At 37.8% G+C, this 14,826-nt stretch overlaps 1 protein-coding gene across 1 annotated transcript; it reads left to right on the top strand.

The window, feature by feature from the left end:
- Positions 1-1,267: 1,267 nt before the first annotated feature.
- Positions 1,268-12,831, top strand: ZUP1 (zinc finger containing ubiquitin peptidase 1). Its single transcript, XM_083350807.1, has 9 exons — positions 1,268-1,419; positions 2,323-2,433; positions 4,065-4,174; positions 5,654-5,822; positions 6,728-6,916; positions 8,627-8,795; positions 10,160-10,311; positions 11,201-11,418; positions 11,543-12,831. Exons 1-9 carry the CDS (start codon positions 1,344-1,346, stop codon positions 11,588-11,590), a joined length of 1,242 nt encoding a protein of 413 aa, XP_083206933.1. The 5' UTR covers positions 1,268-1,343; the 3' UTR covers positions 11,591-12,831.
- The last annotated feature ends 1,995 nt before the right edge of the window (positions 12,832-14,826 follow it).

Below are 14,826 nucleotides of genomic sequence, written 5' to 3'. Positions count from 1 at the left end.
CAGACAGACAGACAGACAGACTGACTGACCGACCCAAGCTAGCTCTTGGAAACACACTTTCGGGAACAGTTGACTTTAGAGTTCATGTCCTAATGTTTTTTAACCTATCCACTCTGAAATGTAAATGCAGAACGCATCGTCTAAATACAGCCGTCTGTATTGACTGTTTCAGTTAATCGGCTTTAACTTTAAAGCCGGCAAGGAACCGAGTGTTTGCAAGCTAAGTTTTTATTGTATAGCCGCCCATCTGCTTCATTCACACAGTGAAAGTCTTCTCTTCGTAACCCTGCCTTTTTGCCGCTTCCGACCGAATATTTTTTCCTGTCCGTTAAAAACTAAAAATCTGTTGGATGATTATGTGCCTTCGAGTAGTTTTCGACTCCTAGCAATCACATAGATATTGTCCATGACGTTCTCCAGTGCCTAACTGTTCTTTCAGGTCTCCTAAAAGTGCACTCATCGCCAGTGTCACCGAGTCCTTCCTTCTCGCTGCTGGTCGTTACGGAGTTAAAGATACAAAAATTGCTTTTCATATTATCCTGGTAATGACCTTTTAAAATAACAGGATGGATGTTTTGTCCTAGACCAGGGGTAGGCAACCTCGGCTCTTTTATGACTCATGGACTTCAACTCCCAGAATTCCTGAGTCAGCTATGCTGACTCAGGAATTCTGGGAGTTGAAGTCCATGAGTCATAAAAGAGCCGAGGTTGCCTACCCCTGTCCTAGACCAACATAGTGATTGCTTTTAATATATCATTCTGACAACCATTGATTACGTTATTCTCTTGAACGTGCTTGCTTATTTCAAAATTTATCTTTGCGCGCTGGGTAGAAATGTGGCGTTGTCTATAGAGACGTACAGCAAGCTCGTGAAGGAGAAACCATAGAAACCCGGTAGTGACAGCTCCCATCACAGAGTAGCGGGTGCACAAGCCATAGAAGCTGTAAACTCAAAGCTATGTGCTCAGCAGTTTTGGGGAAAACGAGTTTTGACGCAACGTTATTAACGGGGCCAAAACACACGTGACAGCCCATATTTTTTTAAATATGTGTCAAACTCGATCGCGTCACGTGACCTATCGTGACGTATCGCGATATTTTTTTGTCTTTGCAGAGCAGGGACTGGCGTGGCCTACGCGTGACGCCTCCGGCCCGCGGGCCGCCAGTTTGACACGCCTCATTAAGGAACGCGCTCGCGCAGTCCCTCCATCTCCGCCTGCTTCGGAACGGCGGGACGCTTTCAGGAGGGTTTGCGATTGTTTGGCTTGGTCTAAAAGGGCGGGGCTTATTTGAATTCCGAGAAGGAGGAGCCACTCGGGGATGTCCGGCGCGCAGCCGGGTAATGGACGTGTCCAGGGGAACTCGGCAGGGAAGTCCGCCTGTAGGTGCTCTCACTCTTCCTCCGTCTTCCCTTCCTGGTGAGTCGAGCGCGAATGCACAACCGGCCCTCCTTCGTCCTCCGACACTGCGAGGCTTGGCGGTCTGGAAACAACAGCTGAGTTCCATTTGCAGTCTCCTACCTGCCAGCACTTTACTTAAGGGGCGAAGCGCCTGCCGGTTGTTGCAGAGGTGCAAAGTGTGATTGAATTGTGTCTCCAGGGAGTCTAGGTTTTCTCACCGAGCGCTTGGAGTTTGGTGCGTCTTCCTCATGCGTCCTTCTAATGGCAACCGGATCTTGCATTTTAAGCAAAAGGTGCATTAAAATAAGACGGTGCTCGGGAAGGCTCAGGGATTCTTCCCTGTTTCCTTCCCCAAATTTGTATCTCCTCAAAAATAGCCATAAGGGTGTGCAAAACACCTGCTTAGTATTGAGTCTTGATCTTGTATCTTTTTACACAGGATACACACGGCTCTCATTGTCAGTGGACACACACATATCTTGCGTCTCTTATGGGACTTTGTGTAAACTGCATCTCGTCACTATATTTTCTGCTGTTGGTTGAAGAGCTCATTGCAATGCACATGACACTCTCTTCATCCTTCTTCTTTTCCTACAGCAAACAACGTTGTGAGGTAGATTTGTGTGGTCCCAAATTTGTGGCTAAGGAAAGACTAGTCTCTTTAATACACTGCCTTGATTCTTTATACAGCAAAACCTGTTCTGTACAGATTAAAATGCCAAACTTTGACTGCCAGCTGTTTCTGGTACTTAAGTATCAAGTTTGTTTAAGACCATCATTTTAATTGCCATTACTGTATGTCTTTGAGTAACACCATGACTCTTAATACAAAGAGTTTGGGGGTTGTTTGGCTTCTTTGATTTTTATAGGATTGGCCAGTAAAATTGTCATTTAGTCTTTAAATATTTTTTTCCAATGCAGAAAGTGGTCTGCCTCTATATGAATGTCCAATATGTCACCTTATTTGTACCGATTATCCAGTTCTGCAAGAACATGTTGAATTGCACCTGGATGAATGCAGCACTTTAGAAGGTAAAATAAAGGATTCTAAAATAAGACATCAAGTAATTCAACGTGTTGATAAAGCAATATATTGTAATTGGAAAAAATGCTTCAGTATTGTCAGTTGGCTGTTTCTTCTAATACTATATGAATCTCATAGACACTGAAATACCATGCACGTAAGATACTCATTTGTGTTCAGAGTAGATAAGTAACCTACAGCTTAAATAGTTTAAATAATAAAATGTCATAGGCAGTGGAAAATAGTTTTTAAATAACAGATGCAAGCCTCTGCCTCAAAACCTTTGAGTCATTGAATCACTGTTTTTTTCAATCAAGGGCCACTGAAATAAGACAATATACATTTTTAAAAGCTGTAAATTATTTTGTATATAAGTTGAAATCTAATAGGACAATACACATCTGATTAGCAGATTTCTAGTATTGAAAGCTAAAAATAACACTCCTTGCCCTATATAACCGTTGAGAACCACATCTCCCAAGTTGCCATCCGAAATATCCATTTAAGGTTTTCCTGCTTTATCCAGCTGAGTGATACCATGTCAGTGCTATAAGAGTTCCATAAATATATCCCTGCCTTTGTCAAATAATAAATACTATTTTTTTTAAACAAGCAATTATATTTTTAACCTTATGTAAACAAATTGTTTTGCCCAGGAAATGAGTGATGAGTCTTTGCCTCTGAATAGGATAGTTGCATGCTATGCTATACCTTCAGAAATTTTCTAGAATTATTCGGTTCAAAACAACCTTACAAACATTTCTTCTGGAGGAAGAGAAAACATGGCTCATTTTTCTTCCTCCTGGCATCCACTGTATGCTCCCCACACTGTTGCACTGAAGCTTTTTCATATCTGGAACAGAGTTTCAGAGATGTAGGGGACAGATAAATTCCTGAATTCTTTCTCTGCTAGCTGGAATGTTGATCTCACTGAGGATGATAATTGAGCATTACTTAGGATATGAGTTAAGTTCCAGGCATGAGCATTATGGACCTTAGAAACAAACAAAGCAGTTATGACTGTGAAGAATTACATCCTGCAAGTTAACAACAGTGCTTCAAGTGTAAATTAATATAATTTACTGATCAAGTAAACCAGTTTAGATATATATGAAATAGCATAATTTCAGTTTATAATTTTTGTAGTATTACACTGATGAGTAGTAATCAGAATTTGATATAAGATAAGCAGCTATATAAATGTTTTTAGTAAATACATAAAATTATTTGAATCGTATTGATTGGTTCATCTTTTCATTATGTGTGTTTGAATGTAATGTGCACAATTAAGACTTTAATCCTGTGCTTCAATGAATATAGATTAATTCATACATAGAATTATGCTGCAAATTCGAAACGGTAGCTGTTGCTGAAACTATATGTATATTTTAGGAACATTAGATATTCAATTATTTGAATTGTATTGATTGGTTCATCTTTTCATTATGTGTGTATGAATGTAATGTGCACAATTAAGACTTTAATCCTGTGCCTCAGTGAGTATAGATTAATTCATACATAGAATTATGCTGCAAATTCGAAACTGTAGCTGTTGCTGAAACTATATGTATATTTTAGGAACATTAGATATTCAACATTTTGAAATATGGTAAAACTTAAATATTTTTTCACATAATAGGAAGAAACTTGAATGATCTAGAATTGGCACAACATCTTCAAAATGAAGAGGATAGGCAAAGAAAAACAGAAACGGCAAGACAAGAAAAGGCTGATTTCCAAAAGCTGCAGGTATATTTGTCTTTTAAGTGAGAAATTACATGTGCAGTAAGTATGAGTACCTATTTATTCTTCATAGATAAAGAGGTTGATATTTGGAAGCAACTGATTAAGGTACAGGTCTTGTTTCATATGAAGGAACTTATTGGGTCAGTTCCGAGATGGGAGAGCATTTAAAAATTTCATGAATCATGATGGAAGAAAAGCAGAATATAAATTACTATATTAACACACACTTTGGGACACTATACATCCTCTTCATGTGTTTTCCTTCTTACCTTATGGGAGGAGGCCACAGTTTTGATCCATATAGCATCAACCTTGTGAACTCCCAAGTTTCGTCTTTCCTCTATGTATTCAAAATGGATGTGTGTGTGTGTTTGTGTAGGGGTAGGTTTATATATTTATGTATATAGCATGTGTATAAGTGTGGTATGTATGTGTATGGGTAGATACGTACCTTCTTTTGAGATCAGGCAACAGAATTTCATTTTTAATGTGGACCAGTGTGCTCATAGTAAAAAATGACAATAAAGCTTACGTTACTAAATTACATGGGTGGTTGATTTTTTTTTTCATAATTGTTCATACAACATTTCTTCAATCAGAATAGAGCTCGAAGGGACCTTGGAGGTCTTCTAGTCCAACCCCCTATTCAAGCAGGAGACCCTATGCCATTTCTGTCCAGTCTTGTCTTAAAAACTTCCAGTGATGAAGCACCTACAACTTCTGAAGACAAGCTGTTCCGCTGATCTTTTTTTTTTGTGTGTGTGTGTAATGTGACGCGGTGGCTCAGTGGTTTAGAATGCTAAGCATGTCGATCAGAAGGTCGGCAGTTTGGCGGGTCGAATCCCGAGTGCCGTGTAGCAGAGTGAGCGCCTGTTACTCGTCCCAGCTTCTGCCAACCTAGCTGTTCGAAAGCAGGTAAAAATGCAAGTAGAAAAATAGGGACCACTACGGTGGGAAGGTAACAGCGTTCTGTGCGCCTTTGGCATCTAGTCATGCCGGCCACATGACCACGGAGACGTCCTTGGACAAGCGCTGGCTCTTTGGCTTTGAAATGGAGATGAGCACCGGCCCCTAGAGTCGGAAATGACTAGCACGCATGTGCGGGGGAACCTTTACCTTTAATGTGACCAAAACTGGATGCAGTATTCAGTTGATCTCTTGATTTATTAATAAAGAGGTAGGGCAAGACTTTTTGGGCCAAAGAACTCTATAAAATGCTGATGCACTTTCCAAACATAGCTCTCTATAAATAATATATTGAAGCCTTATACAGTTAATTAACTATTCTGCAATTCAGCTGTAAGTGTTCCTAGCTGTCTGTAGCTTAATACCGCAAGTCTTTTCTAGAGAGAAACGTTTCCAGTCTAATGTCTGTTTACCCCTGGATTCCATTCAGCATTGTCAGTTCTAAGGCAGTAGGGAAGCTATGATCCAAGTCATCAGCAATACTCGCCCTTAAAAGAATATTTTTCTCTACCATAGAGACAATATGGTTTAGATGGTTCTGGAGGGTACAAGCAACAGTCACTAAAAGCCATGGCAAAAGAAGTGGATTTTGGAAGAATGCAACCATCTGAATATCATAGGAGAAGAGCTGATATGCTGGAATCTCTGGCTTTAGGCATTGATGATGGAAAGTCAAAGACTTCAGGTTAGTAAGTTCTTCTTTCAAAACCTGATTCAGATGTCTAAAAAAGATTGTTATTTAAATAGCCATTCATCATTTAATATTGTGATATTCTCTAGATGCATTTAAGAAATCACTGGGTTTTTTTCCCCTCGTGCTCTCAAATTAATACAGTAAGAATACAAAATGTTCTAAAAGTGGGGATTCTTACAAACTATATTAAGGACAGTGTTATCAAAAATATTAATTCCTTGGAAATATAATTATTGCCTTCTGATAAAATAAAATCTATGGCTTAGTTTTTCATTTGATAGTCGTCATATTTATACTCTTCCTCTGAAGAAAGAACTCATTTTTCTTTTTAGTTGTAGGAACAGTGTCATTATTGTTGGGTTGTATGGTAGGGTCATTGTTGGTCTGGAAAGTTACCTTTTATGAATGTGTCTACATTTCTGTCTAATTTATTTTGCGCCATAACTGAATTGCTGCTTTAAAAATGTAATTGTTTCAAATATGCAACATTCATTTTAAAGATATCCAATGATGGGTTGAGTCAGAAAAAGTTTTTTTTCCCCCTTGCCTAGTCTCCTTAATTAGCCACTTCATATGTTAGCATTATATTATCTATAGTCCATTCCAGTCTGGACCTGAAGTACTGTTCTAAAAGGCTTGTGTTTTTTGTTTAGCATTATAAACTTTCTTACAATTGTTTGCAGTAGGAGTTGGATTACAGTATTGACAGATATATCTTTGGAAAACCTAAAAGGCCAGATTGAGGGCAGATAATCTGAAGAATCTGTGTGTAGGTGCTAAAAGTCAACACTGGCTTGATGGCACATAATCAGTCATATCTTGTAAAACTGCATAATTGAATAAATTGTAAATTAGGCTAACGTAATAATTCTCCACTTCCATCTTTTTCAAACTAGGAATTACTGAAGCATTGTGCCAGTACTATCAGAATGAATGCAAAGACATAAAACATGTATGGCTTTCTGCGGGAGTGGATCACTTTCACTGTTCTCTTGGAGACAAAGGTTGGGGTTGTGGTTATCGGAATTTTCAAATTCAGTTTTCTTCTCTTTTGAGAAATAACTCCTATAAAGACTGCTTGAAAGGTTTGTACTTTGTTACACAGCTTTCACTGTAATTAAAGCAATCTAGTTCAGACTAGATTTGCATAGGATCCTGTGTGATTTAGTATTCTTTTGATTCTGAGGTAGGGAGCATTTACTTTGGGGAAATTTCACAATATTCATAAAGGATTTCCAGGAAGAAATCAGTTCTCATCTCCCACATCAGACCTGTCTGCATGTAGACATCCCTATTCTGACATGACCTTAGCACATGGTGTGACACGTGTTGAATGTAATTGAGTAATAGCAAGAGCCAATACTTAAAAAGAAAAGGGAGTCTTCTAGGCTGAAACTTATTTTATTCATTTATATCCAGAGCCTGCAGACTCTCAACTCTTCTAGAACAATTATCAAATTTTAGATTTTCCACATTCCTTTAATAGTGTAAAGAGTTTATTTAATACTAAGCTTTTATACTGAAGTTGAAACTCAAATACTTTGGCCACCTAATGAGAAGCAAGGACTCACTAGAGAAGAGCCTAATGCTGGGAAAGATCGAGGGCAATAGAAGAAGGGGACGACAGAGAATGAGGTGGCTGGATGGAGTCACTGAAGCAGTAGGCGTGAGCTTAAATGGACTCCAGAAGATGGTAGAGGACAGGAAGGCCTTTCAGGAACGTTATCCATAGGGTCACGATGGGTCGGACACGATTTCCCAACTAACAACAACAACAGCAAGCTTTTATAATATTTAATATTATACTAGCATAAATCGCCATTTTGGTCTAGTAGTTAAGGCATCAGGCTAGAAACTAGGAGACTGAGTTCTACTCTTGCCTTAATTATGAAAGCTGGCTGGGTGACCTTGGGCTGGTCACTCTCTCTCAGCCCAACACTCTTCACAGGATGGTCGTTGTGGGGAAAATAGGAGGAGGGTGGAATATTATGTATGTTTAACTTTTTTGAGTTGTTTTTTTTTAAAATAAAGGCGAGATTAAAAAATCTAGGGGTTTGTAACTACTACCGCAGAACATAAAGTATTCAAATAATTAGACATCAATTCAGAATATCTATCATAAAACCCTGTTGGAACCAAATGTATTTGAAGACCTTTTTAAATGCAAGCAAGGAGGTCAGTTCCCTCAGTTCTTGAGAGAGTACATTCCAAAACTCAGTTTGAACGAAAGATAAAAAGAAAAGATTGGTAAGCACCATCGTTTTTGCAGCCCCTTTCCCAACTTCCCATTCCTGGGTTAAGATTAAGGCAAACAGCGGCTGCCCTGTCATCAACCTACATGTTCTTAGGGTTAGCAGTTCATTTACCAAAGATGCTTTTTCAGGAGGCAACTGGACTTTCTTGTTTTTCTTTGAAGGCGTTTTGCTTCTCATCCAAGAAACTTCTTCATCTCTTATTGGATGAAAAGAGAAATGTCTTCAAAGAAAAACAAGAAAATCCCGGTGCCTCCTGAAAAAAGCATCTTTGGGATAACTGACCTGGATGACTGAGAATCTCCATAGACTTCACTTACTATTTTTTAAAAAGGGAAGACATTATCCCTATATAACCTTTCCAGTCTTACTCCAAGAGAAATTTCCTCTCTTTGATATTATACCTGCTGACAGATACATGTATCCATCAAAAGGAAATATTTTCCAAACATTCTACAATCTACAATCTCTGAGAACAAAAATATGGTAAATTCAAATGTTCCTTTTTGAAAGGTTTTAAATGTTGTCCTCTTTCTTGTCTAGATATTTCATCTGTTCCTTGTATTCCAAAAATACAAACACAGATTGAAGATGCCTGGAAAGAAGGTTTTGATCCCCAAGGAGCTTCTCATTTCAACAGTAGATTACAAGGAACTAAAGCGTGGATAGGAGCATGTGAAATTTATTCTCTCTTAACTTTTCTCAGGCTAAAGTAAGTGTTGACTACCAAGGGAAATCTTAGTTCTGAGTCAAATATTTATATAGCATTCAGTACTAAAGATAAATAACTTTTCTGACATTTTTATGAACTATATATTTTCAGTTCATTAATAATTGAAGAATATATATATTTTTTAAAACAGTTGAAAACAACAATATTAAAAAAATAGTATCAGGATAAAACATTTTATTACATCTACACCGTAGCAGTTTCATACAAAGGGGTGGTGGTGGTATAAATTCTTAAAATAAGAGAAATCCTTTTGTAAATATAAGCTACGAAATGTGGAAATGATCTTAGAAGCCAAGATTAAGGCATTTCCAACCTGCTGACACCCAGTCTTCACAGATAATCAAATTGCGTTTAATAATTTTCTGACCTCTGTCCAGCAAAATATAGACAACAAGGATTAAAAATGATTACCCCTTATGAACTGGTATGAATCCTTCATTCCCTCTCCAGTTAGTTGAAGAACATAAAATAAACAAACATAATACAAAATAAATAAAGGAGAGCCAGTATGGTGTAGTGATTAAGGTGTTGGGCCAGAATCTAGGAGATGCTAAGTTCTAGTCCCGCCTTACACATGAAAGCTGGCTGAGGTGACTTTAGGCAGCTCACTCTCAGCCCAGTTCACCTCACAGGGTTATTGTGGAGAAAATAAGAGGAGGAAAGAGTATTAAGCATGTTCACTGCCTTGAGTTTCTTGTAAAAAGACAGAATAAAAATAATAATAATTGTACCTCCATCTATGCCCATGTTTTATGCATTAGTTTAGTTTTATGCAAGGGTGTGGTGAACAATCAGACCCACCCATGCAGAAATCTAGCTAACTAGTTTATTATGTTCTGCCTACAGGAATCTTTCCAGCATGGCAGCCTATTGAGATGAATTAGATAAGATTCCAAATAACTGGGTGGGGGGGGGTGTTGATCCTAGCCCTTTTGTCATTGCGCATTTACCCCAGGTTAACTCTGTACTTCATCCCTCATCCTTGCCAGGCTGGGTGCTTTCCAACATCTCTCCCATCCCTTTTTCCCCCCTTCCAATCATTTCCTACCAAGTCACTAGGAGCTGGAGACAGGATGAACCAGAACTCTTTCCAAGTAGAAAAATGAATTGTCCGCAGCCCCTACAGAAAAAGAAAAATTAAAACTGGTATTTGTATCCAGCATGGCAACTAAGCCAGAAATAAATGGGCTCAGCCATTGAATATAGTTGACTTTGTAGGATCACAAGGGTCTGATTTTTAATCTAAAGGCAGAATCATTGTGTGCATAGAATTTTAAAAGATGCCAGATGGCACTTATTATCTGGCTATTTATGGAGACATTTTAATTTAATTTAATTTATAGGTGTCAAATTATTGACTTTCATCAGCCTACTGGCTCTTCTGGCACACACCCTCGTTTGTTTGAATGGGTGTTAAACTATTATTCTTCAGGTAAAGATAGCAGTGGAAAGGTTATGAGTACTTCCAAGCCACCAATTTATCTGCAGCACCAAGGTCAGTAGAACTCTGTCCTGGATTGATATTTTTGTAAAATATTTCTGAAAATAAAGTTCCATTCTAGTAATTTATTCTCCATGACAATTCTCTTACATGTTATGTGAATCATACTTCATCACGTTAGAAGAGCAGAATCTGGAATATTCAAATTTCATTGTTTTAAAAATTTCATTGTTTTAAAAGTTAACATCTCAAATATTCTTGTAGTATTTCATCTAACAACATTGCCCAAGTCACGAGCAATATTTCACATTTAATCATGTCTGCAGTAAATGGAATTTAATTATTTTGCTTGCTTCTCTTTCACCTTCTCCCTGTAGAATAGCATTCAAAGGCTAAGAGCAGTCTTGTCTGAAAATTATTGTGCAATCGTAAAACACAATTTTAAAAAAAAAACCTTAAGCCTTGTTTTCAGAACACTTTGACCTTGTGCCTAATGGGTTTCATGTGCTGTGTCACTATCAGCATAGTAAAACAGTCTGTTTCTCAGTGCACTTCAAGGTGCTCATAATTTCTTACAAAGCTCTAAATAGCCTTTGATCATAGAGTTGAAAGACTCTTCAACTTAAAGTCTGTTTAGTTTTTTTGAGGGATTGACAAAGACATCTTGAGCAACACTACCTTCTGGTCCTGGTTTCACATTTTCTGAACACTTGTTGTGTAATTATGTTGTAATTTATTACATGTCTTATATGGTGTTATTAGCAGCTTTAAACATGATTTGGTGGAAATCATTTCCTGGAAATAGTCAAGTGGTTTTGTTCCAAAAACAAAATGTTTAAATAAGAAGCAATTCTGTATAGCTTATTTCAACTAAGAGGTTTGTAATTCTTGCCTATGTGTGTACTGTGCATTAATATGTTTGGGTTTTGGCACTGAAAACTAGGTCATAGTCGTACCATTGTCGGAATTGAGGAAAGAAAAAACAAAAGTTTATGTCTCCTAATATTTGATCCTGGCTGTCCTTCAGAAGAAATGCAAAAATTGTTAAAAGGCATCGATGGGAACAATCTAAAATTATTTCGAAGACTTCCAGGAGGCTTAAAGCATAAGCAATATCAAATAGTAGCTGTGGATGGTGTGCTGACAGAAGAGGAAAAAGTTGTAAGTATTTCAGAACACAACCACTGGATTAATTTTATTGAGTTAGAATAAATAGACTTGTTTCTTTTAATTACTGTATTGTACTGTACTAACTTATCTATTTTGTGTGTCTCCCACTTACAAGGCTCGTAGGCAGGCTTCTCAATTCTTCACAGCACAGAAAATTCCTTGAAATTAGAATTCCTGAAGAATGAAGGAAATTGAAGGCTACAAAAGAGAGCTGTTGAGTGATGGGTTGTTGACAGGTTGTTGAGTGATGTACATAGCAGTTTTTAAACATTTCAAAATAAATATTGAATATTTAATTCTTATGTATTATTCCTACATGATGTTGAGTTACAAATATTATATCCTATGTTACTATGTCATTACAGATTTTGTTTTAATTTACTTGGACTGGACATGTGTGTTCAGTCTACATGAACATTAAACGGATCTCTATTCAGTATTCTAGGGAGAGGAAATCTTTTTCTGCAACAGTACCATGAGCCCAAATCAAGACTATTCATAACTCACAGGCTTCCAAATCAGCCTCACTTCTTAATTTTTAATAGCAGGAGAAACCAAAATCCTTTAAATGATTATTTCTAATAGGAAGATGTGTTTGAAAGTTAACCTAGTAGCAACAGAAATTAAATCCCACTTTTCACTGATTATCATGATTATAATGTTTTCCTAGATCATGATTCATGTATATCTTATTTAATTAAATATACTGAGGTTATTTTTCCCAATATTGTTTTTAATGGATACATTCAGTATCCCAAACCTAGAAATCTTAAGGCGAGGAAATTAAAACCTTTTAAAGGAGATTCTGCTGTTTAGTTGCTGTTAATGATCTGGAATTCAGTACTTTGTATGTCTCTCTTCAGTTCACTCTCACGTTTTAGAAAACACATAATTGTGCTTTGTTAGCCCTTCCAGGTAGTCCAGACAAGATGTGCAAATATGAGGGGTTAACTCTGTTCTGTAGTAAGGTTACATTAATGGAAACTTCCAAAACTGAAATTACTTCTCCCTTCTTCTTTTGCTCTCTAGAGAATCCCTTTTGAAACTTCCCATGCCCTCTCTCCTTCTGAGACATCTTTTACACATTAGTTTACACGCCATCTGCAGCTCTTCTTCCTGACTTCCATTGCCATTCCCACACACCATTACAGCTTTGAGAAGTGAAGGCTCGCAATTGTGGTGGCTGCCAGCTTTCAGCAGTTCTGTAGTTCGATTTTCACCAGCTCGAGGTTGACTCCATCCTTTCATCCTTCTGAGGTCAGTAAAATGAGAACCCAGATTGTTGGGGGCAATATGCTGACTCTAAACAGAAAAGGGACACAGTGGCTCAGTGGGTTAGGATGCTGAGCTTGTCAATCAGAAGATCGGCAGTTTGGCGGCTCGAATCCCGAGTGCCGTGTAACAGAGTGAGCGCCTGTTACTTGTCCCAGCTTCTGCCAACCTAGCAGTTCGAAAGCACGTAAAAATGCAAGTAGAAAAATAGGGACCACTACGGTGGGAAGGTAACAGCGTTCCGTGCGCCTTTGGTGTCTAGTCATGCCAGCCACATGACCACGAAGGCGTCCTCGGACAAGCACTGGCTCTTTGGCTTTGAAACGGAGATGAGCACCAGCCCCTAGAGTCGGAAACGACTAGCACGCATGTGCGGGGGAACCTTTAATTTTACTTTAAACAGCTTAGAGAGGACTGTAAAGCACTGTGAAGCAGCATGTAAGTCTAGATGCGATTGCTATTATGTGGGCAGCACTGATGAAAGCTAGGATTCTAGAAGCGTACAGAGGGATGGAAAATTGCTTGTGTATATAAATGTATCTGATTTCCTACAGTCGGGTGATGAAGGACAGATGCAGAACAGGAAGATTGATTAGATTATGGTTATGTAAAGAAGACAGAAAAATTATTTTGATTGTATGGATAGTCTGTAATAGAGAAGCTAGTCTCTTGAAACATTTCAATTCAAATGCAATAAAACTGCCTATAGTTATTGACTGCTCCCTCCTTCTAAAACAAGTGTATTTGTCTTGGAATCCTTACATTCATGCATGTATGTTGCCTCTATTTCACACAAGCACATATACCCTGAAGATTATACTGCATGAACCTGACAAAGTGGTCTGTAGTCTGTGAAAGCTAATCCTAAAATAATTAGATAATCAAACAACAAATCAGCAAACACCTAGAGGCAAACAAAGTCATTACTAAAAGCCAACATGGGTTTGTCAAAAACAGATCATGCCAGACAAATCTTATTGCATTTTTTGACCAAGTGACAAAATTAGTGGACCAGAGGAATGCTGTGCATATAATTTACTTGGACTTCAGTAAGTCATTTGATAAAGTAGATCACAACCTACTACTTGATAAGACAGAAAAATGTGAGTTAGACAGAATCACCACCTGATGGATTCGTAGCTGGCTGACCGGCCGTACTCAGTGTGTGGTCCTCAATGGAACTGTATCTACATGGAGGGAAGTATGTAGTGGGGTGCCCCAGAACTCTGTTCTGGGCCCAGTGCTCTTCAACATTTTCATCAATGATTTCGACAAGGGGATAGATGGGGAACTCATCAAATTTGTAGACTACACCAAACTGGCAGGAATAGCCAACACTCCAGAAGATAGGCTTAAGATATATGTAGGAAGATCTGGACAGACTTGAACACTGGGCACTATCTAACAAAATGAAATTCAATGGTGAAAACAGTAACGTTCTACATTTAAGCAAGAAAAAACAAATATACAGGTATAGTATAGGTGGTGCCTTGCTGAATTTAAGGGACTGCTCCTTTTCCCCTTGGTTTGTTTCTGTCACCTGAGTTCTGTTGATAGCTGTCAAGGAGAAAATAAAATACAATGTTTTTGCTGCAATAGCAAACAAAAATTATACTGAAAGACACTCATATTCCTGGACATAGCGTCATGGCAAATTCTGGGACTGAACAGAAAAATTCAACCAGAATGTCTTAATTTCAAACTAGTTAAGCTACAAGAGAGGAAATGATGAAGATCTTAAATGTATTTGAATTCCTTGACTTACATTATACTCAGCATTTTATTAAAATATTATTCAATTTTCAGATGGCCTTGTTTCAACATGAAGTTGTTGGGTTTTGTTTAGAACCTGTCTGGTTGGTTTTATTAAATTAAAATAGTAATTAAGTGATTTAATTTACACTCCTACGGTTTCTGGGAAAACTAAGTTAGATGCTATAGAATTCATCTCTACAGATGAAGGGATATGTTCTCAGAATGAGATTCTACAGCAAAGATTTCTTCCTTGCTATTGCTGAAACCTTAGTAGCCAATACATTATGTGACTGCAAGATTAGAAAAAGAAGTTGGCATTCATTTATATCCTGCCTTTATTATTTTTATAAATAACTCAAGTTTTACTATAAA

Source organism: Vipera ursinii, assembly GCF_947247035.1.
Source record: "Vipera ursinii genome assembly, chromosome: 1".
NCBI classification, from domain to species: domain Eukaryota; kingdom Metazoa; phylum Chordata; class Lepidosauria; order Squamata; family Viperidae; genus Vipera; species Vipera ursinii.
The sequence above is the reverse complement of the archived record's forward strand: the minus strand, read 5'-3'. Positions and strand labels throughout refer to the sequence as shown.